Here is a 27,238-nt window from a genome sequence, read left to right as displayed (position 1 = left end):
ACACCACAGGACATCGCCTTCTGCCACCATCATTCATTACATTCACTCAAAGCAAGACTTGACCCCGGGTGCGCCTGTGACACGGCGCCATATGGACACCACATTTCATGTCATCGGCCATGTTGACATTGTGGGTGTCCTTAACTTGCATGCCGAACATGATTTGAGATTGGAATAGTTGTCAATAGAGATGACTAATGCATCATGAACGTGGTGTATACAGACGCTGACGTTTGATCAATGAGGCCCTCTTAAGTAAAACTCAAGCCTGGTTGCATCATATTAACTCATTCACTGCCATTGACGGCTATAGATGATCCATTTGAACGAGGCTGGCAGTAAATGAGTTGACATAAGTATGCTTGAAGAATCATCCATGTTATCACTTGTGCTTTATTTGGTGATGAAAATAAATCACCTCATGTAGCTACTAAAGCAAATATGGATGCACTAACAGCTCAAAGCACAATTTGAAAGAGTGAAAAGGTGTCCATTGAGGGAGTAAAAACATGTTTTTCTTGGAAAAATATGTCATATGGATTCTCACATCTACGCTGCTTTGTTTCTCAAACCTTTTAATTGGCGTTTTCATTTATTTATTTCATTTATATTTTCAAATCACAAATATCTCACAGTCTCCACTTGCTGTCAGGTTTGCTTCTACAGTACTGTCTTAAATTAGTCTTACATTATTTTTGATATGTTGACCATGCTAGTTATTCATGTTGTGTTTGTACACCATACCAATGGCTAGTGAAACATTACCCTTTCATTCGCGGCATTGTTCTGCTTGAATTAAAAAAAATAAATGAAGGATGGATCTGCATACACTACTCCCTAAAAGAAAAGGAAATTTGGCTTTGGCGTAAGATTTCAGCATGTTGTCATTTTTGCACAACTCACTGTTCTCTAAACGAGCCAAACAGCAAAATACACAGCATGTGTTTTAATCCATTAAAAATATAATTTTCAAGGTCATCCACTTCTATGCCCTTCTGTGATTCTTACAGTCTCTGCTGCAACCTGCTGATAAGACCACGTGACACTTTGAGCGCTATTTTCATGCCGAGTGCCAATCTAGCATGAGGCGTGGTCTAAATTTTCGCAGAGGCAAGCCAGACCTAGTTTTGGTGTTTTTCACAAAGGCAGTTTTGCGCCGTTATGGGCGTGAACACTATCGACTTGATTCACTGCCAATCGAAGCCTTACCTCTCATTCCCTTTAGAATTGGCTCCTGAGAGGCCCATAGTCCTTGACATGGCGGAAGGAGAAACTGTTAAGTGCATTTAAAAGCAACCAGAATACATCCACGGCCAGATGACGTAAAGTTTGAACTCGCAACATAGCGCAGAGTGATGACCCAAATGATTAAAAAAGGAGCGTCATTCTCACGTAAATCCAAATTAGCCCGTTTTTACATCTTTGTGCGGCTGTGCCATTTACATTACGACCATAGAATTCATTGAACCAGCAAGCATAATGATCAATTCATAGAGCAAACATCTATTTTTGGTTACTTATTAGAGAGCAGGACGTGGGGAAAAAAAAGTACTGTCCATGTGGAGTCAAAGCTTTAGCGCAGGTCAAAATAACTTCACTTGTTAATATTTTATTGCATTTTAAGTTCATCCCTAACTTTTTTGTGAATAGTGTAAGTAAGACAACTAATAATGACACACAAAGTTAAATTCCACTTGCATTATTTTCCACATTTATTGACTTTGACCCAGGCGTACTGCAGATGTAAACATCTGTCTGGATGAACTCAGGGAAAAATATTGTAGCTCTTTGTGAATTGCTGCTTAGACTAAGCTTTCGTTTGGAAACAGGAGGGAGAAACACACACACACATGCACCCGCGCACACACACTAAGACTTGTTTTTGTCTTAATCCTGCATGTGCAAATTGTCTTGCATAGGTCTTGCATAATAACATAGCGCTCTGTGTTAGTTTAAGATAACAGCAGCAATGGTGGGGGGTATCTATTTTAATTACTTTTGTAGCGTGTCAAACTATTAAAAAAAACATTCTCCTGGAACTAAATGTTACTTTGTAGTATGAGGGGATCAATAGTTAAAGTACGGGAGTGGCTGATGGTGTAGGGGTGCACTTGCTTATCCTGTGTGCAGACACTGAGTTCGATGCCCACATATGACAGTGTAAATGTGTGAGTGACAAAAAAAAATATATAGTTAAAGTACTGGAAACATTATTATGCACGAAAGCTTGAGCGCTACATACATTTGAAATATAGGAATGATGGACGTATTCAGTGTGTTTATCAGGAAGGGTTTAACTGCAGTTGAAGCGGTTGCCATGGTGATGCCCGCCCATAGTTTCTGCTGATTGAAACAAGGATTGGTCTGTGAGACACCACTCAATCTGGGGTTTATTGCCCCCTCTGCACCTCTATGTGGTTTTTAATTTGTGAAATGGGGGAGATTCATTATAGCCTGGTGATATATGATCACACGTGCTGTCAGGGTGTGAAGTAATTGTACAATAATTTACTGTAGTTAAAAAACGGTGCTCCTGTTTGGTTAGCATTCCCAGAAAATTTGACAAATACTACACGTTCGTACTTTCGGAACTCATTCTGTCTGCCTTTAAGGAGAGTTTCAGTTTGACAAACAATGTATTCATTCTTTGGTAATCCCTGTTTCTTTAATCCACAAGTACTGTATCTGGCCCCACTTGATTTTAACGATGAGCTTTGCATGACAATGAGCTCACATTCTCACATTCTTAAAGTGAACAATTGCATTAGCAGATACAGTACGATGACTGCCTTTCTCAACTCGTCCTCATATCAGTTTTATTATTTAGAATGACGCTAAGAAGCACTCAAAATGGCATGAATAATTACAGACAATTAAAAAAAAAAACTCCATATCTCAATTTACAATAATGGCAGCTGCCTATGCCTGTGATAGACTACAGAAAATTGTCAGACTGGAACCTTCTTTTCAAATATAACATTCAATAATTATTGGAAAAGTGTTAACCATACATACTGGTGTGTCAGAAAAGTTCCAGGATTGGCGCTCAGGGCATGGTGAGCATGTGCGCTGTCCTGTGGGGAAGCAGTTGCAAGTTATTCTGCCGCAACTGAATGAAGCCTGCAAAATAACGGACTCCTTTCGTTGATGTACACGTAAAGTTCGAGGAACACGCAGATTTCCTCCTTAGATCACAATGTCCCACCTCCCCGGGGAGTGTTTGTCAGCAAGCAGGTCATACAAGCTGTCAGTTTGGTATATTCAGGGAGGGAATTCATTCCTTAGCCATCCTTCACCTCGCTGACCTCATATGTCCTTGTTTCCATTTTTTGGGAAAGCACACCTGAACACACAAGCGTTGCATAATTCACAGCAGGAGGGAGGCAGCTGTTGTGTAAGATCTGCAAGCCATGTGGCATTGAGATGCTCCTTTCCATCTCAGGAGATTTGGGCATCCTGGATGACTTGCAGACATAATGCAAGAAGGCCTGAGTGTATATCCATGACTAGGGGCTATCTTTAACCTGACTTGACTCTTAAGCAGCTGCAGTCATATCTAGTAATTCATAGTCATGCATGACAAGCTGGCTAAAAAAAATAAGCTGACTGTATTTGCACTTCATTCCCCACCACTGCCTATCTCAAAGAACTTCTGAGAGGACATATGCTTTTTGAGTTTTCTGAAGGGGCATCTGTGAAATAAAAGTCCCTCCGGTAGTTATGAAAGTGTGTGTGATCCCCCTCCATGCAGTGAGCGGCGTAGGGTCTCATTAGTATGGGTGTTAGCGTCTCTCCTTCAGCTGAACCTGCCATGCCACTACTGTAGTCAAGCTGCTTGCCTAACTGCCGCATTCTTCCCCGGATGGCTGATTAGAGACTGCCGCTGCTGTTTCCTCCTAAGAATGAGTGACATGACCTCCTCGGACTCAAGGAGGATAACTCAAGATTCATATGGCTATACAGTGAAGCCCCCCCGCCCACTCCCATTTTTGTGGTTTATCTTTCACTCCCATTATTTGCTTTCATGGATTTTTACAGTATAAAGGCAAGTCTTAATTTAGTGTAGTGTCCGAATGGATGGATGGTGGGTACACAATCCTTTTCAGCATTTTTTGAAGACTTTTTTGTTTAAAAAAAAAAAAAAAAAAAAAAAAAAACGTTTTGCAAACCCCTGAGATATTCTTGGCCCACTCATGGACCCCAAGAAAAAAAATCCAAGCTCTTCCAGTGATGAAAGTAGCAAACAGCTTTAAAACAGCCAGGGACGCTTTTCAGTTGGCCTCCAAGGGCTTGCGAGGCGGCTGTGAGGTCACACAATTTCACCATGGAGGTAGACGCAGACAAAAACGACAAAAAACAAAGTTCCCTCGAGGGTGACACTGCGCCGCAGTGGCCGGCCATAATTCCGCCAACGGCCTGCTGAGTTTCAATCGAGCCAACACACAATTTTCTTTATTCTATCTTGTTCTGTTCTCGAACGTTAAAAATGGCTTGTTGTTGTGGCTCTGTCACTGTAAGTAATTCAGGTCTGCCTTTTAGATTTAATTTTAGATTTAATTGTCTGGCAGTTTCTTCAAGTCATGTAATCATTTCTTTGCTATAGCATTTTTAGCACCCTCAAATGTTTCTGCAGAGAATGGATTTACCTATGCCGGATGAAAGAACGGCTGGCTGGATGGATGAACGGACAGACTAATGTCTCACATCGTAATTGTTGTCATCTTTTCTGTAACCTTGCTGCTACAATAAGGATAATATCATTGTCACAAGATGATGTTAAAACCTTTGTCTATTTTTAAATCTTGTGTTTGAGCAACTGTCCCAAAATTCATTTGCGCCCCTTAATGAATAACCATAGCAACTCTACTTGTGTGTTAAGTATATCAGGCTGTCTATGAAAAAAAATTGTAGATTAGGTCAGTACTAGTGCCGTCACAAAAATGATTCAAAAAATAAATTCAACTTTTTCCTTGATTGATATTCAAAGCATCTGAGTAAAGAGGTTAATAATACGCGAGACAATATTGTTACACTGCACATTCAAGGACATCAGCTTTTGTCCATCCCTTTTGGCCCAAGGATAAACCACGGACAATATCTTGCCGAGTCATCGCTCTTGGCTTTCATTCATTCAGCCATCAGCCACATGACAGGAAGATGAAACCTCACTGCCTTTGCAAAGTCACCTGATTATGCAATGTTCCCTTTTTAGCTTTCACAGCATCAGCTCCCCGAGTCATGCTTTGCTCGCTTCCGAAGGCCACGCAGCACAAAGAGGGGTCGGGGGCGTGAAACTACCAAAGGAATTGAAGTAATAAACACGTCCGGCAAGCCGGGCTTTGCTGCGCTGTGATTGCTGAGACCCCCGCTGCGTAGTTTGCCCTCTCCTGCTAAATCTGACTTCAAGACATCACATCATTGTGGTTTCGCAGCCTCCCTCCTCCACCTCCCACCTGCTCCATGTTACACTCGCAGCAGGGCTGGGAATTTTTCACGGCATGACTCAGAGACACTGACACGCACCTATTTTGTTCGTCATGTGCTCACAGTGCGACATATTGACATATTATCCTCCAAGTTCTCTTGCTAATGCGTTTGCTGCTTGCTAGAGGAGGCCTATAAATCAAACGGCGGCGTCGCCTTGTCATTTATATTCGCTCATTCAACTCTTACAATTATTTTTGGCAATTTATTTGTCATATGGGTTTGCTGACTGGCAGTTATGTTACATTGTGCTGGCAGTTTGTTATTCGGAGACCTCCATCCATCCATCCATCCATCCATCCATCCATCCATCCATCCATCCATCCATCCATCCATCCATCCATCCATCCATCCATCCATCCATCCATCCATCCATCCATCCATCCATCCATCCATCCATCCATCCATCCATCCATCCATCCATCCATCCATCCATCCATCCATCCGTTTTTTTGTCTTTGCTTCACTATCACTGTCTGTTTGTCTATTTAAATTCTCAGACTCAATCTTGGCACAGCGAGTGTCGGACAAAAAAATGATAGGTCCAGTTCAGTGGGTCGGTTCTAGGGGTTGGGCCAGGATGGGGGGAAGGTGGCTCCTGTTTGTAGCTCGGAATAAAAAGGTTAAGGCGGGAAGTTATAAAGTAGCTGAACATACGATAATATTTTGCAAACTATATCAAGAATTGCGTGAGGGATGTCGTCGCTACAGGACTGCTTTGAAAGGAACATGTTTAAAAAAAAAAATAGAATGGACACAGACTACCACGTGGGCGTCCATCCTAATGCAGACGATGACGTCACCACGATGGCCACATCAGGGGCTAACAACAAACCTTTGATGACCAAAGAGGTACGAGCAGCTTTGAGCAAGCAGAATGTCACCTTCAAATCTGGTGATGCTGTGTCTCTCTGGAAAGCAAAATCAAACCAGAACCACACTCTCAGAGAAGCATAGCACCCAAAATCAGCATATAATTTATTCTCCAGATTATTACATTGCGGGGAACACGTACATAAACTAAGTAATTTACATTCAACTGCTGTATGAAAACATTCTTAGCAAAGGATACTTCAAACGTGTAATTGTAAACAAAAATGTCATACAGCTCATAATTTTGTTTGACTATATGAAATTGCTTTCTCATTATGGATTTCTTTTCTAATGTGGCTTTAAAAATGTCATCTCTATAATGATGAAAAGACACCACTCTCATAATAATGTCCAGTCAGATGCAGGCCTCTGAAAGCACTAAACTAATTGGGTCCCTCTTGTACACTGAATACTTTAGGTCACTTCATTTATTTTTAATGCCATCCAATCAATTTGCAGTCATGAATCAACTAAAATATCGCAGTAAAACATAAACCTTATCCCTGTTATCCACACCATATGTCATATTAGTACATCATTTACTGGGAGAAGTCTTAAATTGCTAGTTGAGCTTCATAAAAGCATGCACTAGAGGCATCTTAGCTGCTCATTAGCTGCACAAGTGTTTATAGTGTGTTTGCAAATTCAACTGGAATGTTGACATCACCCCTCCGTGAGTCGTCACCTTATCGTGGTGGAGGGGTTTGCGTTTCCGAATGATCCGAGGATTTATGTTGTCTGGGGTTTCATGCTTCTGGCAGGGTCACCCATGGCAAAAGGGTCCTAGGTGAGGGGCCAGACAAAGCACGGCTCACAAAAACCCCTTATGACGATGAACAAAATTGGATTTGGTTTTCCCTTGCCCGGATGTGGGTCACCGGGGCCCCCCTCTGGAGTCAGACCTGGAGGTGGGGCTTGAAGGCAAGCGTCTGATGGCCAGAGCTTCACCCATGGGGCCCGGATGGGCACAGCCCGTAAAGGAAAGGTGGGTCCCCCTTCCTATGGGCTCACTGTGGGAGGGGCCAAAGGGGTCGGGTGCAAAGTGAGCTGGGCGGCGGCCAAAGGCGAGGACCTTGGCATTCCGATACCCGGCTGCAGAAGCTGGGTGTTGGGACATGGAATGTCACCTCTCAGGCTGGAAAGGAGCCCGAGCTGGTGTGAGAGGCAGAAAGGTTCTGACTAGACATAGTCGGACTTGCCTCCACACACAGTTTGGGTTCTGGTACAAGCCCTCTTGAGAGGGGCTGGACTCTCTTCCACTCTGGAGTTGCCCACAGTGAGTGGCGTCGAGCAGGTGTGGGGATACTTGTTGACCCCCCGGCTGGGTGCCTGCACATTGGGGTTCACCCCGGTGAACGAGAGGGTAGCCTCCCTCCGCCTTCGGGTGGGGGGACATGCCACACAAACATACAGGCCTTGACTTTGTACTGATTACCATACGCAAATTCTGTCAACAAAGTTGCTGCTCGGAACTAAATAAATGACTGAAAGCCCAAGTTGATTCACGTAATCACATTTAGCAAATGGGCCACATATGTACATTATGGCCAAATAACATTTAAAAAGCGTCATCTCATTGGCTGCATTAGCTTAATAAGGAATGGCCGAAATGGTGAATGCTATCCTTGAGAACGCCTTGCAGAATTTGGTGTGAAGATCAGCCCCGTATTACTAAGCCACCCCGGCTGCAGCCGGCACGTGACAGCACAATTGGAACCGTAAATAGACATTTTCCAGAAAATAGCTTGATTATTAGAGAAAGGACTTGACGGGCAAGTAAGACTAAGCTATATATAGTAACTTTCTCATCCAACTGAATGAGCGACAGCTTAACGAGCACAAAGACTCACTGTGCCCGTCGCATCGTGCGGGGAGCCATCATTTTGTCTGACCTTAACCTTTAGCAGCCAACCTTGTGCTTGTATGGATTTCTCTGTTTGAATGCACACATGACATTATGTGACACATTCAGCAACGTAAGTGCGCACAGAGGATTGCTCTGGGCTCTGTACTGGAATTTGCTAAAAGTGAAATACACCAGAGACTTCTTAGCAGCACTGCACCTGGATTTTAGTTAAGCTGCACACTTCAGCAAACCTAAACAGCCCCTCGGGTTCTGAAAATGTTCTAATCACACCAACAGTGTGGCTCAAAACGATTTTCATGTCTGACACGGTGCCATAAAAAGCCATGAAGTGTTCTTCTGCTCCTGCGTGTTGTCTCAAAGTGAAATTCTTCCAGACTTACACAACACGTGAGGCTGACTATGAATGAACCTTTGGAAAAAAAGTGTTTTTGAGGTTCAAAGGATATTGTGTCAAAATGACTGCAGGAAGAATGAGCCTTTGGTGGCAAAAAAAATATTTATTGTATATGTAGTGCGTACCGTGTGTAATAATAATGATGGAGTGCACATGCAAGTGTGAGCGTTACTGTCTGGGATTTGTTTGTATTGCAGGTGAGACTTGAGAGGCGTGCTGCATCATTTGAGAGTGCTGACAATTCACCTCTGTACTGTTTTCTTCTCTGCGTGATCGAATAGCTGTTCAGGCTGTCACACTTGAGCCAAATGGAAGTGTATCATCACACAATTCCCAACAAAGGCCACGGGATAAAATTGGGCAGGTTAACAAATTGCCTTTTATTTCCTCCTGCAGCACTTGGCTCTGCATCCCTGCTTCATGTTCACATTGAAGGATCGAAGTCCGTGCTGTGCATTTTGGTTGATGGTGTCATTGATCACCATGATAGCATTGTAGAGTCTTGATGTGAATGAGCTGATTTTAGACTAGACTGCTGCACCATTGCGATTTTCAATTTCATTTTGCCTTGGCAGAGCTCTGTTTGTCTCTGAATCAATGAAACTACAACTGCATGTTTGGGAGCTTGCAGTTTACTTTAGCTGGTGTACAATAAATTTTGTGTCATATAAAATATAGACATATAGAAACAAATAAGGTCTGAATAATGTATTAGTTCCAAAATATCTCTTTTAATATCCTATTTTTGAGCTATCATTATGATTTGTATGTAAAAAAATCATTGTAATGTTATTAAATCATACGCAATGTCTTTATTCTGCCATTATAGAAAATAAATCGGACCAGATTGCAAGCAGCAGAATTAAAAAGCTGTATTCTTGTTGAAAAAGTCCAGAGCAAAGTCCGCATAACGTGGACCACATTTGAGATGTGAAATACAGGACCCACAGCCTGTGGAAAATAAAGCCCATGGAGTGTGACCAAAAATTTCTATCCAATAAATAGAGATTTTTGCTTTTGCTTTACTTGTCATGTGAGTTTAGCAGCAACTGAGGGCTTTTTCCCCTTTCGGCCAAATGATTCAGATGCTGTCACATGACAAATGATAAAGCGGAGACTGCGCCGCTGCAGCAGCATGACAGCAAGGAGGTTGCCTCAACCATCGCCCGAATACTTAAGTACAAGTTTGTCATTTCAAAGTGTTGTTTGCATCGCAGTTCTGCTGTGTGTGTGTGCGTGTGTGTGTGTGCGCACGACTTTAGGGCTTTTGAAACGGCACCACTGGAGCTGACACGCGCTTTCCTTCAGAGCTCTGTCCACCCAATTTGGTTAACAGTTTGATTCGTCTTGATCCCTCTACTTTCAATTTTATTTGCACATGTGTAAATAAAATTATGCAATCAATATTTCCTCAAAGATAGTTACATAAGTATAGTGTAGCTACGAATACATTTGCATTTCACACGCTAGTGAAGCCCTATTCGCCACAAAAAATGTGGTCTGCCAGGATAGTGCAGCTCAACTCAAATACAGTTTACAGTTAACTGATACTCATGTCTATCAGGCTTGACCTCTTCAAACAAGCAGGAAATGATACATGAATTACCTGTCTGTCTCACGCAACATATTTTAATACTCTCATTTGGAAGGTTTTGACCCTGTAATATTCAAGTGTTACGCAAGACTGTACATTTGAATCTTGAAGGTGTCAGACTATTTTCAGACGATTACTTTTTAAGCATTAATCCTTCAATGACCCGTGATAAAGGCAGTAAAAATAGATAAGGCCCACAAAGCGGGAAGTGTATTTCTAGTGGTGCATATAGTGGCTCAGCAGTTAAGGGCTGCTTGCCATAGTCTTTTTAGTTAGTTTACCCCCCCCCCCCCTTGCTTGCTAACGCTCCAGTAAACCTTCAGTCTCTCCTGTGTTCTCATAAATGTACAATACAGTCCTGTGTTGAGCATCTAAGTGTGTTTGAATGCAGCCAGAGCGAAGGAAAGAGCAGCCTGGCCACTTGTGAATTCAGGCAGAAGAAACAACTGTATGCTGTGTTCTGTAGTGACTAGTGACTTTTATCCTCCTCTCACTATTTTGAAAGGCCATGCAGAATCAACCTGCTCGCTTCAAAGTCAGCCATTTATTTTCACCATTGTTTGGAGGCTTGCATTTATGTTATCTTAACAAAATGATTATATCATATATTAATATGTATATCAGTATAAATGATATAGTACATTGAGACAACAATGAAGAAATGGCACTTTGTCACAGTGACTAGCGGTCAATGAAAGTGTGGTGTAGATTTACACAGCAACTGATGTTAGTCCAGTATACCATGAGTAAAAATACCCGCATTGGCCTTAATTAGCTATTCCCAACAGTATTTTCAACATGATGAGCACACCTCCAAGGCGACCGCCACCTTGCGAAAGAAGCAGAGGATCAATGTGATGGACTGGACGAGCAAGTCTCCTGAGTGTCTGAAGGACACCTTTCAATGGAAGATGGTGAAGCAAGCATGAGGTCTTTGCACATTTTAACTTAGACTCTCTTTTGTTAAAAGTAGTTTGCACACTGTACATCCCCATCACACTTAGAGATGATAACATGCTTTTCTTCAGCATCTGAGAGAGGATTGTCCCACACGTCGGCAAGTGAACTGAAGTTCATCCAATATTGAATATCATCCCGGCTTGGATTCATAATTCATTATCTAAGTGAAGATGTGACTCTCATGAACAGGATGTGGATTAAAAGCTCAGCGGTGAAACTAGTGACGGTGAGCTCCATAAAACAACGCCCCGCATCCAGGTGCCCTCATTCAGACAGCACTTGAGATCAGACCCTCTGACTCTCACACGGTCCTCTAAGACGTGGCGATTAAGCTGGTCTTTCAAGCAGGTTATCGCTGTCTTTAAAAACAGCTGCCACAGTCACTGCGCTACAGTGCTTATGCTAATGAACACAAGGAAGCAAATAAAAGCTTTTTAATTTTCTCTCTTTGGCATGGAGCGTTAGGTGACTTGTCTGAGTAGGCATACGAAGCGTCAGATCACTTCCTTTTCCCATTCCTGTTACAAATCCGAAATGACGACAATGTTCATATTATGTAACGACGACGGTCGTGCAGGCAAGCAGCCTCGTGAGCCTGCACTCAGAGTGACATGAGCAGGAGCAATTCGAATATGTGTTGGAGCTTTAGATCACGAAAACAACTTGTTGAAAAGTAATACAGATTGCAGGAAGTTCCAAGTGAACTATTAAAAACATCCATCCATCCATTTTCTTGTCCCCACGGGGGTCTCGGGCGTGTTGGAGCCTATCCCATCAGTCATCGGGCAGTAGGCGGGGGACACCCTGAACCGGTTGCCAGCCAATCGCAGGGGGCACAGAACCGAACAACCATCCGCACTCACACCTTTGGGCAATTTGGAGTGCTCAAGCATGTTTATGGGATGTGGGAGATTATTATTGTCTTTATATTAATATCTGTTTATTATGTTGTTGCAGCTAGATGTTATTGCTTCTGTTTTTGTACCGCTGTACATTTTTTTTGTTTGCATTTTGGGCATGTGCGCAGTAATAGCGAATGTGCGCCAATTCTATTAGTATAAAAATGTATGGACATTAAATCAGATTTGGGCATTAAGGCATGAAATGTAAATACAACTAACGTTCTGAAACATAATTTTAATAGAGTATTTTGTCAGAAAGTCATACGAACACCATCAGCGAAATATGGTCTTATTTAGAGTCGGGACAATTGTCAAGTTATTGCTGTTTCAGCAAATGCAGCAATTGTGCTTACTGGTGACACTTGTTTGTTGCTCGACAAAATATTGACAAAGGAGGAAGAGAAAAATGTAACCGTTGCAGAATCTTATTTTGCAAATGGGAACATTAAGGAGCTAACAGGCAATATTTGTGAAAACACAGTCGCAGTTTGACAAGTTGATGAAGGGATTTGAACACATTGTCCAACTACCATCAATACGTGTAGAACAATCTGTGCCAATATCATTATTGATCGCAAGAAAAACAATGCCAATTATAGATTCTGGAATATTCATCAAGAAAAGTGAAAGCTGATGGGATAAGACATTTTGAATCATTAACAAGATGTGACTTTGCATGACTGTTTCCTCAGTCATTCAGTTTCCTTGCCCCAATTGGTGACAAGTTGTTGTTGTTGTTTGGTTTTTCTTGCTAGCTTGAACCAAATGCAAGTGACAGACTCACCAGAAAATGGAATCTTGGTCAAAAATAATGGTGCAATTGAGGAGGATGAAATAGGAGAAGATAATACCTGTTTCTATTACTTTCTCTCCTCTGGGCGCCAGAAACATATTAGAAAGGAGCAAAATGTGTCCAGTTGTATTGCACACTCAGCTATCGAAACCTGAGCTGACGCAAGTGTGCACTTAGATTAAAACCATAATGGTCGCAGGCCTTGCACTCTGATGTCCTTCTAATCTGATTCAAATATCCCCAGATATTTTTGGTTGTCAATATTTTGGGAGAACATCAACAAAAAAGCCCGTTTAGTAAATATTTTACAAGCTACATTGGAGCACAACTAAAACAGGTAAAACAGTCATTAAAATGTAAATTATTTACATTTATGCTAACAATGTTACCACAATAAAACAGGAAATTTGTTTGCGCCAAAACAATTTGCTGAGTTTTTACATTCTAAGCATCTTTAGGAAGTGACTAGCAAGCTGAGCTGAATATCTTCAAGCAAATGCCTTTTACTCATTTAATCCCAGCCTAGTTAAAATGGATGTTTGACATCTATAGTCATAAACGGCAGTGAACGGGTTAATATGGCACATGCCTTTTCCAAAGTCAAGTGAGTCATCTTCTGCTTAATGAGTTTTTGGAGGCTATATTTCATGACACACCAGTCCACAAAGAGCTACAATGTAGCCTACTTGGCAGTGCCTGTAGAAAGAGGTCAGCGTGTACTGACGTGCGAATATTTGTTGCATGATTCAATTTAGGTGGGCGCTTGTGTCTAATTAACCTAAGTCATCTGTCTGGAGCTTTTATTTTATCTTTCAAGCAACTTTGCACTATATCAACACGCATGTCCATCCAGAGGGCTGATTTATGAGACTTAATTAAGGGACATGAAATGGTGGGGAGGGGGGGCAATTATTATTATTATTAACCTATCAGCAGTACTTACGTTGCTCAAATATATTTGTTGTTATCATTGAGTACATCAATGCCGCTGCCGCCATATTGGATGTGGCTCAGTGGAGCGATTTGTAGAAGATGCCTCGTTCGCGTGTCCTTGGAGATGGATCATCAACGAATCATTGCTTTTCATTGCATTATGTCATTCAAACTCAATTTTATGACAATTATTTACTGAATTTGTGGCTAATATAATGGCTGCAACAAATATTGTGAATGCCCTGACATCTGAAATGAAATTACAAGAGAACATTATTGTTCATTTTAGGTATCCAAAGGATTTGTGGATCTCCTGCTTTCTTATATGAAACGGGTCGAAATGACTCTGCCGACCCTATTATGTTGTCCCTCCTCACTTGCCGTACTGTAAGTGTGCCAGGAATGGTCTAAACACATAAAAGACGCAAACTAAAATACCTGTGCTAGATGATGGAAACAAAATCCACTTCTGCAAGTCTTTACAGTTGTACAATCTTGAATGAAGATTTGTGCAATAAATACGATTCTCAAATACCACACGTAATACATCTGTGGCTCTGCAGTTGAGAAAATATCTTTTTGTGCTTCTTGTAACGTGACCTTGTGTTTTCGTGGACCTCCCCAAAGGCTTTTACCCATTTAATTCAGTTTTAAACACGGTGAAGTAGCCAAAAGAATCTTGCCGAGGAGATGAGCATTCTTTTCCTGTATGCATTTTCATTCCCAACCTCTAAATCTTTCACACCAAAATCTTCTATGGCTGTCAGTCTGCTTCTCTCGTGCTTGCATTCTTTATTTTCCCATTTTCCTCCCGCTGCTGCCTTGAAAGTTGTCAATTCAGATGAATCTGGCGGTGCAAAGAATAAGAAGGCTTTCTAGGTCATGTGCGTATAATCTCCTCAATTTGAGTAGACCTCATGGAGCTTTTAAATTACAGCTCGTTATTATCCATGATGTGTTTTAATGTTGAAATGTTTTTTTGATAGCTCACCTTTGTGAAATTACCGTTTCTTAAATTGATATACAATCACATTTTCCTTAGTTTCAATTGAAATTTTATTGTTAAATGGCGTTTAGGGTTGGATTCATGTTTTATAATCGAGCAGACATTTATTAAAAAGCAATTCAGTAATCACAAGCTTTTAGTATTCGTATTTTACATGTTATATTTTTCAAACAGTAAAACTTGCATGCAACATTCAAACATCTCCAGAAGTATGCAATAAAGGATGGTAAAATCAATTAATTGATTTTGAGGTGTCAATCTGTCTGGAAAATGAATGGCTGAAAGCCTGAAATGTTTGGAAGTGAACTAAATCTCATCCACGGGGCCTGCTACTGGACTGCATCAATTACTGCTGTTGACAAATTTACGGAATCAATCTGCTACTTATGTGCAGTACTAAGTCAACCTTGGACAAACGGACTACATACTATATAAAATGTAATGAACCGTGAACACAAGTGAACTTTGCTGACAATAAAGCCAGAGGCACTGCTGTTGTAGTGTGATAACAATGTGACCTTTGACACACGAGACCAAAGGCACAAATGAGATACAGCTGGAGAGGATGTAACATGATGAAGTTCCACACAAGCTGGGGTTAAGTCTCCACAGAGTGTCAAGAGATCCGAACTGCTAATGCTGCCTGGTACTAAGCTGACAGCCGGCCGGGCCGTCTTTGACTTGACTGGCAGGGAGAGAGGCCTGTCTTGGTGGAACTGTCCGTGGTGCTGACCTCTGCTCTGGTGGGCGGCATTGAACTCCTGCTTTCTCAAAATCCCCTCAAGGCAGGTCAAAGCACACAATACTGATTTCAAGTGAGTCTAGTTTAGCTCGGATGAAGTCCATCATTATAAACATTTATTGCATTTATTTTTTTTACAAGAACAATAATTAAACAGCTTCTGGTGGTGAGTCGTGATTGGTTGTTACCCGAAACCTGGCAACCTGTGATGTCATTTTCAGTCAACAGCAAGTGGCAAAATGGCCACCCACTGAGATGTATGTATAAAAAGGAGTGAATTCTGCTGCTTAACCCATATGCCACGAACGAATATTAGTCAGAACACTGTGTTTAGCCAAGTAGGGCCACATACAACATTTTATCATCAAGAAAATGCTGGGGTTGACCTCTTTAATTTTTAAGATCTTCAACACAGCTAAATATGATAAACTTGTACATCCCTGAGGACTGTGTTAAAAATGGATCAAATGTTCTTTATTTTGCTGTGTTGCACCACTACATTATACTGACAGCGAGCACAGAGGCCGTGGGTACAGACTAGATTTTGTTTTCATTCATCACAGGGCAATTTACTATGCCGCATTAAGCCTGCTGATGCCTGCAATGTGACAACTGATGATTACCTGTGGGAAATTGATAATGATCACCACCTTATTAATGTGGACCTTGAAAAAGCAGCATCCGTCTAAACAGAATACAGTACTGGCACGATTCGGCATCAGAGCTGCAACCTTAAAAAGTCACTCATTGCCGAGGGCCCCCAAACACCTCAAAGGAGAGTTTGCAAAAAAGAAAACAAGACTTACATTGTCATATCCAGCTTTTGACATTGGTGTGATTGCTTCTGGTGAGTCAAAAGAGAAGGAAGGGTTCCAAAGTAACCTTTTTAGTGTGTGTTGTTTTGATTTATTTAGCGTCCTTGATCTCTCTCAGGTCACTGAGGTGCAGTAAGCTCAGTGGCATTGGCTGCCACATCTGTGCCGCCATGTGTTATTCCTCCTGTTACTAAGCTTAGGGGAATCAAAAGCCATATGTCATCTGCAATTTATGGTCTGCTTATTCTTATTAATAAGTTATCATATGTGTTCTTCAGATACTCGCGTGTCATATCTTTGCGTGTGGATGAGCTCAAGTGTACAGAGAGGCAACGATTACTTATGGATGAGGCAGCACTTTTCCAGGTGATTACTGATCTGATTTGCCATGTGATATTGCTGCTGGCATCAGGTTTTCCTTGTTTTACTTTATATTACCTGAAAGGTCTATGACTAATAAAATGGCTTCTTTCTGTGTGACAATTTCAACCAAAACAGCAACTTGATCCATTCATGATCATAATTATCAGATTCATTTTATTTATTCTCCGGTTTCCTCCCACATCCCAAACACATGCTTGGTAGGCCAATTGAGCGCTCTAAATTGCCCCTAGGTGTGAGTGCGACGTTCGTCTCTGTGCGTTCTGCGATTGGCTGGCAACCAGTTCAGGGTGTCCCCCACCTACTGCCCGATGACTGCTGGGACAGGCTCCAGCACGCCGGTGAGCCCCGTGGGGACAAGTGGTATAGAAAATGGATGGATGGAACTATTGTGTATGACTGCATTGGAAACACACTTAAAATAGCTAAAGTGACCGTTTGTGTGTCGATTTGTTGACATTGTAAAAGACAGCAAGGGCTACTTCATGAATCTACATTGTGTGTGTTTGTATGCCAGCAAGGCAAGAGAGGTAAATAGGTCTGGGAGAGTGGCAAGGATGGGATGGCAAGGGAGATGGAAAAGAGGTGGCAGGCAATAAAGTGGCCCATCAATCTGGTAAATGAGTGTCCTTCCCGCCCGACACTACTTTGGGAAACGTAGCCTACTCCGCGTTCATCAGTCACAGGTTTAGTACGCAGCCGAGTTTAATGTGGTCAAAGCCATACTTACGTGCCTGGTGAATGACGGCAATCGAGCAGCTACGGAGCTCCGCTGAGGCCCAAACAGTGATGTGGTCAAAAATCAACGATTTGTTGCTCACAAAAATGGTGAGGGGGACAAAGGAATATAGGTCGTCTTTTCGGTGTCCCTGCGTAGTAAACCAGGCGCGGCAAGAGAATCCTCATAAATGAAAAGGTAGGCAAATCTGGGCTCTTAAAAAGGACTTACGCGCCACTAGGACAATATGGCTCTTTGTCAACACAAGGCAGCCTTCTAAGTAAAGAACAGAAGGCTCATAAAAATGGCCACAGATGGATAACCTTCATAATAACTTAAATCTCTAAGGAGCTTTACATGCACAGTTTTTTTCTCAATCTTTCTAAATAAAACACTCCACCATTTGGATCTTTTTTTTTCTTATTTTTGTTTATCCAGGAGCACAATATCACCCAGTTGGTGGAATGGCAATGTGATGACACGCCGCTTGTACCATTGTTGTCACGAGCATTGTGACTTGACTACACAATCTGAGCTGCCAACAGCGTGAGAAGGAATGTCTGTGTTCACGCCATCATGTCAACTATTCAATTTCAGTGTCACGCACAGTGAAAGACGAAAAAAAATCGAATGAAGCTGTGAAATATAAAATCCACTGTTTCTATTTACTGTAGTTTCATGTCGTAATTACTGCACACATACAACGAATGTTTTCTCTACCTTATTTTATTATACTCTTCTTTTCACTTAGTACATTGAATTCAAGAGCAAAAAAAATCTACTATAGAGATTTAATTCCTTTAACGTACTGAGTAATTGCATTCATTTAATTACCCAAGATGAGTTAGTTGCTAAACATTTGACAGCAAAAACTCATGATGACATCTGAGTTGCTAAAATTGCCTACATCCTTAAACTGAACATGGACTTCAACCCATGAAATTAAAATATGACGAGTCGTTTTTTTTCATGTTTTCTGGGGAAACAAAACACAAATTTGCATTCAAACAAAGTGACACCATACTGTAATTCTCATTGATACTGTATTCTAGTTTTTCAGCCAAGAGCAAATGGAGTAGCTGCTAGCACAAATGTCAGGGCTGCACTGAATACCAGACCTCAGCGGCTGCTTGCCCATTTTCACAAAATTCCGAGTGCCTAACAGCAGAGTGACTCAGGGTGACGAGAAAACCCAGGAGACCCAGGAGACAGAGCCAGTTTTACACTCTGTCCTACAGCATTTTACAATCCTGTAAGGATGGATGCTCACATATTTTTTTTTCCCCCTGAAAAGCCGCTGTCTGCTCAAGCACACCTTTGACTTTACTGTCAATTTTAATGACGCAAACAACTTTGCTTTTGTCCAACATGATTGATTGTTATAATCAAATGATCTTTTAATTACACTAAATGACACAATGCACTGTCTACGGCCACGTTTCTCTACAGTTTGTCGCCTTAAGTGCAACTTTGAATTATGGGTAATTAGTAATAATAAGCCTCAGTCATTTGTGCAATACTAACACTTTAGCAGCAGGAACGCCAATTGTCAACAGAGGGCGCTAAGGCGCTGCCCTCCCGCTGTCCTCAGATCCATAAGCATCTTCACCATGTCTGTTTCTTGATACATTGCACACTCACACGGACTACCATAAAAAATGTTTAAAAAAAAATAATGAAAAGTTGGATACATAGGTTACATAATAATAATAGGTAAACGGACACATCAAGGGGAATTGCTAATTTCTCGCGCCTGATGAATCTCTCATGAAAACAAATCCCCACTATGACCCATTAGACATTCCCTTAATCTTCATTTCAGAATTTGCAATTGATTTAGTAAATTCTCTAATCCATCTAAATGTTTTCATAAATATTGGAATAATGTCAACATGATTTTGGCATCAACCGTCACCCCTAATCAAATAGCACACAGGCTCATCCAGAATATCACATCCTATCCTTTTTAATACCTGACAGTATACTGCTTTATAAACGTGATCCCATAGCTTTCTCTCTGATCCCATTATGTCCATCCCTCACTGTGCCAGCTTTGAGTCTCCATAATTAGACCACTCTGCATGGACCAAAATGATTTTGTTGTGCTTTCGTGCTGGTCTTGCTTGTGGTCACCAATAAGAGCAAAACAGCAAAACAAGACAGCCAAGATTCAAACAGCTGAATCATTATTCAATGAGCATTTCTTTTTTATGTTTATTGTTTTTATGGAAGTGGATTTACCTACTTGCAGATTTATTCTAACATATATATTCTTTAAAATATTCAATTGTTTTTGAGGAAGGAGTCAAACTCTCTTTTTCGTAATTTAAAAAAAAATATCTTTCAAGATTTTTGGGGGTGTTATCAACATATCCCGTAGGTATATAAAAATATATACTGTTGACCACTATATAGTGGAAAGGAGGTCATTTAGAACACAGCTCGTGGCTCCTGCAGAGGTACGAGTCATGGTGGCCGTACTGCGTACACACCCAGTCCTAAATCCTGCATCCTGCTGATGATGCTCTAATCCCCCTCATGCTATAGCGAGAGCAAAGCTGAATATTAACTTCTTCTTGTCTTCGGTGCTGGAGCCAATTTAAGCAGCTGGAGACAGCTAGCTCGATCTCTCCCATGGGATTTGTGTGTGACAATCTCCAAGAAATCCGTTTAATATGAGACCCCAGATTGGAATATGATGGAGCCAAAAGTCTTGAGATTATGCTAATAGAAGTGGGTACCTTTGATGTCGCTCAATTAAATTAGAGCGTTTTGTTCTAGATGTGGCGTCATTAGTTGCGGTTGTAATGTTGAGTTTGGAAAACGTTTTCAGCATGATAATTTGTCGCCAGAGAAAATGCAAGCCATAAAAATGCAGCAACAATGCTAACGGTGATTTTGCTGTGTGTTAATATAACGTGCATGTCATCAGACAATTTAGGGCCGGTTGAAATAGGGGGCACAGCATGCATAGAGAAGGATAAACCCCAACAGCTCAACATAAAACTGATCCAATTTAATCCAGCTTGCAAAGCTTTAGCCCCAACAGTTTGGAAGCAAAAAAAAAAAAAAAATAGCAAATTGTACTGCTCACTATGGAACACCATTGTCTCCCCTGTCTCTTTCTAGAATAGATCGAAGCATTTCCTATTTAAGACCAAGCCCCCCAAGACCATTAAAGCTTTGACAGGCTTTTAAACGAGCACTGGCGGAGATTCACCCTGCCAGCCATAACCGATGGCATGCAATAACTCCCCGGGGGCCCAGTGTGGAGGCAAATGTACGGCGAGTGTGTTTTTAGAGTGTTCGCAGCAGGTTCTACATGTTTAGCATGCATGACACAAGCACACGTGACTGCACAGGGAAATGCATGTGGCTTATTGGCTACGTTATGTCTCCTTTCACCCGAGACCAGCATATCATTTAATCACAGATCACAACAGGCACACATGCATTTTCTGCTCTATGCTTTCTGGGGCCACAAAAACATAGATGTGCATGGTTACTTAATCGACCGTTGCTGCGTGCTTGGCCTGATATCGAGACCTCCATGTCTTGTATTCAGACCCGTGTGGCCAGCCAATGCAAAAACACAAAAGCGAGCAGAAGCATGTAGAAAGAAAGCAGAAGCAGTGAAGTCAGATTGGCAAATGTCCTGAGGGAAAAGCACAAGCTCTCTCTCTAATTACACTTCAGTGCGTGCAAGAGGTGAAAAGAGAAGTGTGCATTAGGATTGGTTTAATGGCCAAAGCGCTGATGAACATCCAATAACTGCCAAATGCACTTGCCTCGGAATATTTCAGCATTTTTGGCATTCAGAGCAACATTATCATATCATGACATCCGAACGGTCGTCCTCTTTTTGGACTGATTAGCTCATCAGTGAGAGGAATTAGTCGTAAAGTACATGCTTCTTCTGGGATGTTTTTTTTTCTTCCAACCTTTTAACAGTAGGGGTCTCCTCGATCAATGTGACTGACCAACATTCTGCAGTTTAATTCCCACGGCAGGAAAAAGCAGCCAAGTGCTATTTATATACCTTTTGGCAAAATTAACCATGTTTGAATTTACGGGTATTTAGCTGTGCAGCTTAGTCACAAACTTCTCTTTGCACTTTTTTTTCCCCAGGCATATCGTATTGTGGTTTGTATTGCGGTTATTTTTTCAAAGTCCTCTTCAAATGTATAATTCCTCTAATCTCTAGTTCAAAATGTCTGATTTATTATATGTACAAGTTTTGGTTTTATAGGTTAAGATCACCTTGAAATAAAGGCAAATAAATCATGAATTATTATGAAGACTATTTATGGACTTCAATTACAGTTAACTCTTTTAAGCGTTTGTTGACATCTTTACAAAGTTCTACCAAATAATTATGGTATAAAAAAAGAATAGGTCAGATTACAACAATAATCAAAGCAAATCTACTATGGCTTTTTCACTTTAAATTTGAATGTTCCATGAAACATGTACGCTGCACCTCGAAAGAATGTATTGTGACACTATACATTAAATATACTTAAAATATAAAGCCCACCGACCAACAATTGAAAAGGCAGCTTGGTCACATGTAAGTGAACAAGCCGCAGATTGGGCATTAAAATTGTCTGTGGTTTGGAAAGGCTGCAAAGAACAACACTTGATTTGATCAGCAGGAAGCACAGATGACATCACTAACAAGCTACTAGAAGGTTCTCAAAGCACAGCGGGGAAACGCATGGCTCATCTCAAGTGTCAGTTACCATAGATGTGGACCATGTACTTACACGATTGGTGGGAAGCAGCCATCTATTCACAGGCTGTCAAATAAGGTGCAAAAAAAAAAAAAGATGACACGAATGATCTGATGTCATAAGATAAAAATAAAGACAAATAAAAAATGTTGGAAAACCAGACGGATATGAAATAAGGAAAAAGGATGTCGCGTCGGCTCTGAGACATAGAGAAGCCAATTCAATACACAGCAGCTGTATATTCACCCTTTGTACAAGGAGCAAGACCCAAATCGATACTTAAATTTCCCCTCCTCTGCTCATTACTAGAGGTGAGGGTTGAGGGGGCACATGACTACAAGAGACATATATTACACGGCTGCTTTGGCAATTGACAGTCCGATAGTTGTGATTCTGCTTGTTATCAGGCGTTGCATGGCGCCAACTGAAGCTATATGTCACCAAGAGTCTGCTTGGCCTTATGCACTTCCCAGTGGGCCAATGATGGTGAATGTGACAAAGTAGCAGTAATTTCACCGACCCTGTGAGGATCATTGTTGTGTCAAAGCACATTTGTTACATGGTAAACCTCTGTGGAAAAATAAATCTCATTGGGATTTATTTTTTTCTTTGTCTTTGTCATTTGTCTTCTTCTTGCTATAGAGCTAAAAAAAATGAATAAAAAGGGCCTGCGTAATATTCCATTTGCCACAAATTACCATCTGTTTCTTATTAAAATTATCAGAATTTATTGTACTATTACTACATAAAATTGCTCATTTTAAATCTTAATGCAAATTCAGGTGTCGGGGTCCAGAATGTATTATGTTATCAATAACTAGTCCTACCACTTGTCCTCTATAAATTATTCGAAATAATTTTATATTAATACACAAATTGGTTAGCCACATTATTGTGCTGGATGCCAAATAAAAATAAATGTAACGTAATGTAGCCTACACGTGAAATATTGGGATATTTCTGTAATATTAGTAGTAGCTCTTATCACAGTCATTGGTATCAATCATTTTAGTCATTCATCGCTCTTGATCTGCAAAGACAGCAGTGGCAGCGCTAGAACATTATTTCATCTTGGCTCTGTGATGTTGACGGGGGTTCATCAGTGCAGTAGGTTGGTGGGCGTAAGGTTAGAAATGTCTGCGGCGTGTCAGTGTGTAGGTAGGTGTGTGTCAGTGTGTCAGCGGTGGCGCCTGCAGGACATGGGGCGGATGAGATACAGCATGTGACCATGTTGTAAAACGCTAGTGCATTTGTCAGCGCACTGCTGTGTCCATCCAGGAACACTGCCTCAGATAAGTGGCTGCTCCCGAGCAAGGGCAATTGTATGTGAGGTCAAAGAGTTGTGAGAGGTGGCAAAAGCAACAGTGTCGGGAAAATGTGTGCGCCTCACATTTAGCTCCCGGGCAAGATTTCATGCCGGCGGTGGCAACAGGGCTCTCGCCATTGACTGATCAGTGACTCACTCCACTATGATACAGACAGCATCTGTTAGAGGGAACCAAATGCAGCCTAGATGTGCTGGGTGAATTAGGAAGCTTTATAAGATAAGATAAAATGTGACTCTCGCCAGGCTTTAAAAATATGAAGGTCCTTGAGAGGACATGGCACCGCAATTGGCCTCTCGTTTTCTTTGCCCTCTGATTTTCTGTGCTTGTGGTCTCTAACCTTCTGGTTTGGTGTTTTTTTTAGCATGATACAGTCTTATAGTATATGTGATGATCGGAAAAGGGCTCATGACAGAAAATGACTTTCTCAATTATTGAAACTTATCCTAATCCAATTGTTGTCACAGTGTTTTAATGCTTAACCTGCCCTCCATCTTAGAATCCTCTTCTCCATCCCTTCCTGGGTCTTTCTAAATGTGTGTATGCATTAAATATAGTGGATATGTCACATCCAAACCCTGTCCTGGCCACTCAAACGCCCTCTGGTGGTATTTACGTGTATTGTTTTGTTTGCAGGATGAGCACTCCAGCTCTGCTGCACTGACTGGCGACATGCGCTGAAGACAACCCAGCAGCCATCATGAAAGGGTTAGGAGCCAACCGCAGTCGACATCTCTCTGACTCGTGTGAGCCGGCAGGGTGCCCGCAGAAACCTCTCTGCCCTTTGACCTCTGACCCTCACTGCTCCTTTATGTTGAGCCCAACCATAAACCACTATGGCACCCTGGATCCTCACCTCCACCAGTATCCTCCAACTAGCCCGACCACCTTGGCTTCAGACTGCCTGCTGCCTTTCAACCAGATGTCCAATAGTGGCACCTTCCCTCGTCTGAGCTTCATCCCGCAGACAGAGCAGTCGGACTGTCCCCAGGGCTGTGCTGGAGGCGGGCAGGGCAGCCGGGCAGGTACGCTCTCCACTTCTTTATCGATGGGTATGGGCCTCGGCTTGGGTCTCACCGGTGCTCCCATGATCACGAGCGGATCGGCCACCATCTCCTCTGCTGCGGCGGCCAAAATGAATCGATTACCATCCAACATCTTGGATCAACTCGAAAGGCATCTGCCACTGCAGCGGGACGGATTCAGCACTTTGCAGTTTCACAGAGGACGCATGTCCAAACAACGTAGTGAGAGTCCAGGACGAATACGCCACCTGATGCATTCTGTGCAGAAGCTCTTTGCCAAATCTCAATCCCTGGAAAACTCTTCGGTTAAAGGAAACGCAATCACCGGAGCCAGCGAGGACGGTGGTAGAGCGACCCACAGGAGCAAGAGTAAAGATAGGGCTAAGGCTGAAGGATCAAAGCAGAAATCAAGGCCAAATGCATTAGGCCTGTGGAGCTCCGACAACGCTCTTGACAGTGATACGAGCAAAGCTGGCACCATTGCTGTCGGGTACCGAAACCCCTTGTGCATGATGACACTCGGTCGAGCAGTATCGGACAGCCAGGCCCACCCGAGACATATCCCACATGGCTACAACACCATTTCTGCACATTCTCTCAAGTCGTCGAAAAGCAGCAGTGACCTCAAGCTCCTGGGCTGTCCGGTATCACAAGTTGGATCAAAGGAAGAGCAGGAACGAGCTCGAAGCAAAGATGATTCATCGGTGAAAAGGGGATCCTGGTCTAATCTCACCCTCAATCAGGCCCGGCAAGTGTTGCAGAAAGGCTCCGCTACAGTGAACAGGACACTTTTAAAAACAAAGTCGTGTCACCAAGATTTGGCTAACCAGTTCCTTCAGGTAGGAGTACCAGTGAGTATTCATCTTCATCATTATTCTTAGTAAATTTGAGTTTGAAAACTTGTGTTTGCCATACTCGTCAATGCAATGTTTTTGTTTTACATGCTTATTTTGGTTGCAAGTCTTTCATTTCACAGCCTCCATAATCATAGTTCACAAAACAAATTCAAAGTCTTTATTCAACCGAACAATAAGTGCCATTATCGGGATTACATTGACAACTAAAAATGTGTTTCTTAAATTCAGGTTCCTCTTGGGGACTGGTCTTGCACTATAGGACCCAGCCGGGCAAAAGGAACAGAAATCCCGTGTCGGAGGATGCGCAGTGGCAGCTACGTAAAAGCAATGGGAGACATGGAGGACAGCGATGACTCAGAAGGTAGCCCCAAACCTTCACCTAAATCTGCAGCTCGTCGCCAGAGCTATCTGAAGGCCACTCAGCAGTCCTTCAGTGAACAACAGCCTCCTCCACCTGCACGCAAGTGAGTCTCACAGTACAAGAGCCATGTTTATAGTTGCCCTTTATTTTTTCGTACCCTTCTCTTACAGTCCAGCAGAAAAGAACTCGTGAGCGTGGCATTCCTCATGTTTCCAAAACTAGACAGCAGGGGGGAACACTTAGCCAAAAATGAAAAATGTGGCCGTATATCACCATCATGGTCAGTACCGGCACCCCCAATATGCAGTTAGGGTTAGGCCTCGCGTGACATCATCAATCCGTCACGTGTTGTAACTTGTCTAAACTAGTAGCGCTGTATTGCTTGCAGCAGCATAGCGTGGGGGGCTTGACATATTTTTGCGTAGGGCCCCCTGGACGTCTGATCCTGGTTTAACTATTCATATTGAGATGAAATCAAATGAGGATAGGCGATTATTTGCCATGTGATTTACCCCTTCATCCACACCGACAGGCCTCGTTGCTACGCTCTCATGCGGGAGGATTTTCTTTGGGCTCCACTACAGAGTGCATGCTCTATGCAGCATCTGAGGTCAGTGCCATCCATGGGCAGGTTGTATGACCAATAAGTCAAGCCCACCTCACTTGCCCTCCCCACCCCCACTATCCAGCATCATTTTTGGTCAAACATTCCCCCCAGCCTTTTTTTGTCTCTGCCTTCTTGAACCTTCACTCTGCAATGTATTTTTTTCACAAGACTTCCCTCCTTTTTTTTTTTTTTTGCATATCATGCAAAGTGACCATGGCAGCCCCTCAAGTCCTGCCACTGCTTGGAGCACACAAACTTCCCTGGTGCCAGTTTTGCTGTCCAGAACAGAGGAAACGTGCCATAAATAGTTGTGACAATTCAAATTATGAAAGCATATTTTCTCATAAATGAATGTTTCCTCTGTGCTGCTATTTTAAACCCAAGAGTCACTCTTCACACATCTCAGTTTTTAATCTAAAAATACCCAGGGGAACTTTGGAGTAGGATTTTAAGTTTCTCCTGGATCTTAAAGACTTTTCTGCACTGCACTCTGGATGCACTCTCTGAAGCTGACTGGTGTACTGCACTCTCTTTCACAGCTCTCTGCCCTCTCTAAAAGAGCTGTCCACAAATCGGAGCCTGGACAACTTAGACTGCCTGGTGAGCCCACTCGAGACATCACCGGGACATAAAGATTTCAGCCATTATCCCGCTACTTTGGCCAGAGGACCCTCCGCTCAGGTATGAATGTCTGACGAAACTTTACACCAGCGTTTCACAACCTTCATTAAGCCATTTAAGGCACACATTATACATAAGAATAAAAAAACTCTCATTTTCAATATAATACATTGTTGTGAGATCACAATAGTGAGGAGGATTGTTTGTTTTTAATTATTAATCTCCATGATGTTTCTATAGAGACAGA

General features: G+C 42.1%; 1 protein-coding gene across 5 annotated transcripts in view; it reads left to right on the top strand.

The window, feature by feature from the left end:
- dlgap4a (discs, large (Drosophila) homolog-associated protein 4a) overlaps nt 1-27,238 on the top strand; it is a 40,875-nt gene that overhangs the window by 4,595 nt on the left and 9,042 nt on the right. For 2 of the 5 annotated variants that reach the window (XM_088368922.1, XM_088368920.1), the window contains exons 2-5: nt 24,157-25,396; nt 25,631-25,866; nt 26,296-26,373; nt 26,910-27,051. In XM_088368922.1, the coding sequence (XP_088225048.1) occupies nt 24,221-25,396; nt 25,631-25,866; nt 26,296-26,373; nt 26,910-27,051 (1,632 nt within the window). In that variant the 5' untranslated portion in view covers nt 24,157-24,220. The remainder of the gene's footprint in view (nt 1-24,156; nt 25,397-25,630; nt 25,867-26,295; nt 26,374-26,909; nt 27,052-27,238) is intronic. The other 3 variants (XM_088368924.1, XM_088368923.1, XM_088368921.1) reach the window with 2 other exon arrangements.

This window comes from Syngnathus floridae, chromosome 2, assembly GCF_059516105.1.
Source record: "Syngnathus floridae isolate MCC-2025c chromosome 2, RoL_Sflo_1.0, whole genome shotgun sequence".
NCBI lineage: Eukaryota > Metazoa > Chordata > Actinopteri > Syngnathiformes > Syngnathidae > Syngnathus > Syngnathus floridae.
The sequence above is the reverse complement of the archived record's forward strand: the minus strand, read 5'-3'. Positions and strand labels throughout refer to the sequence as shown.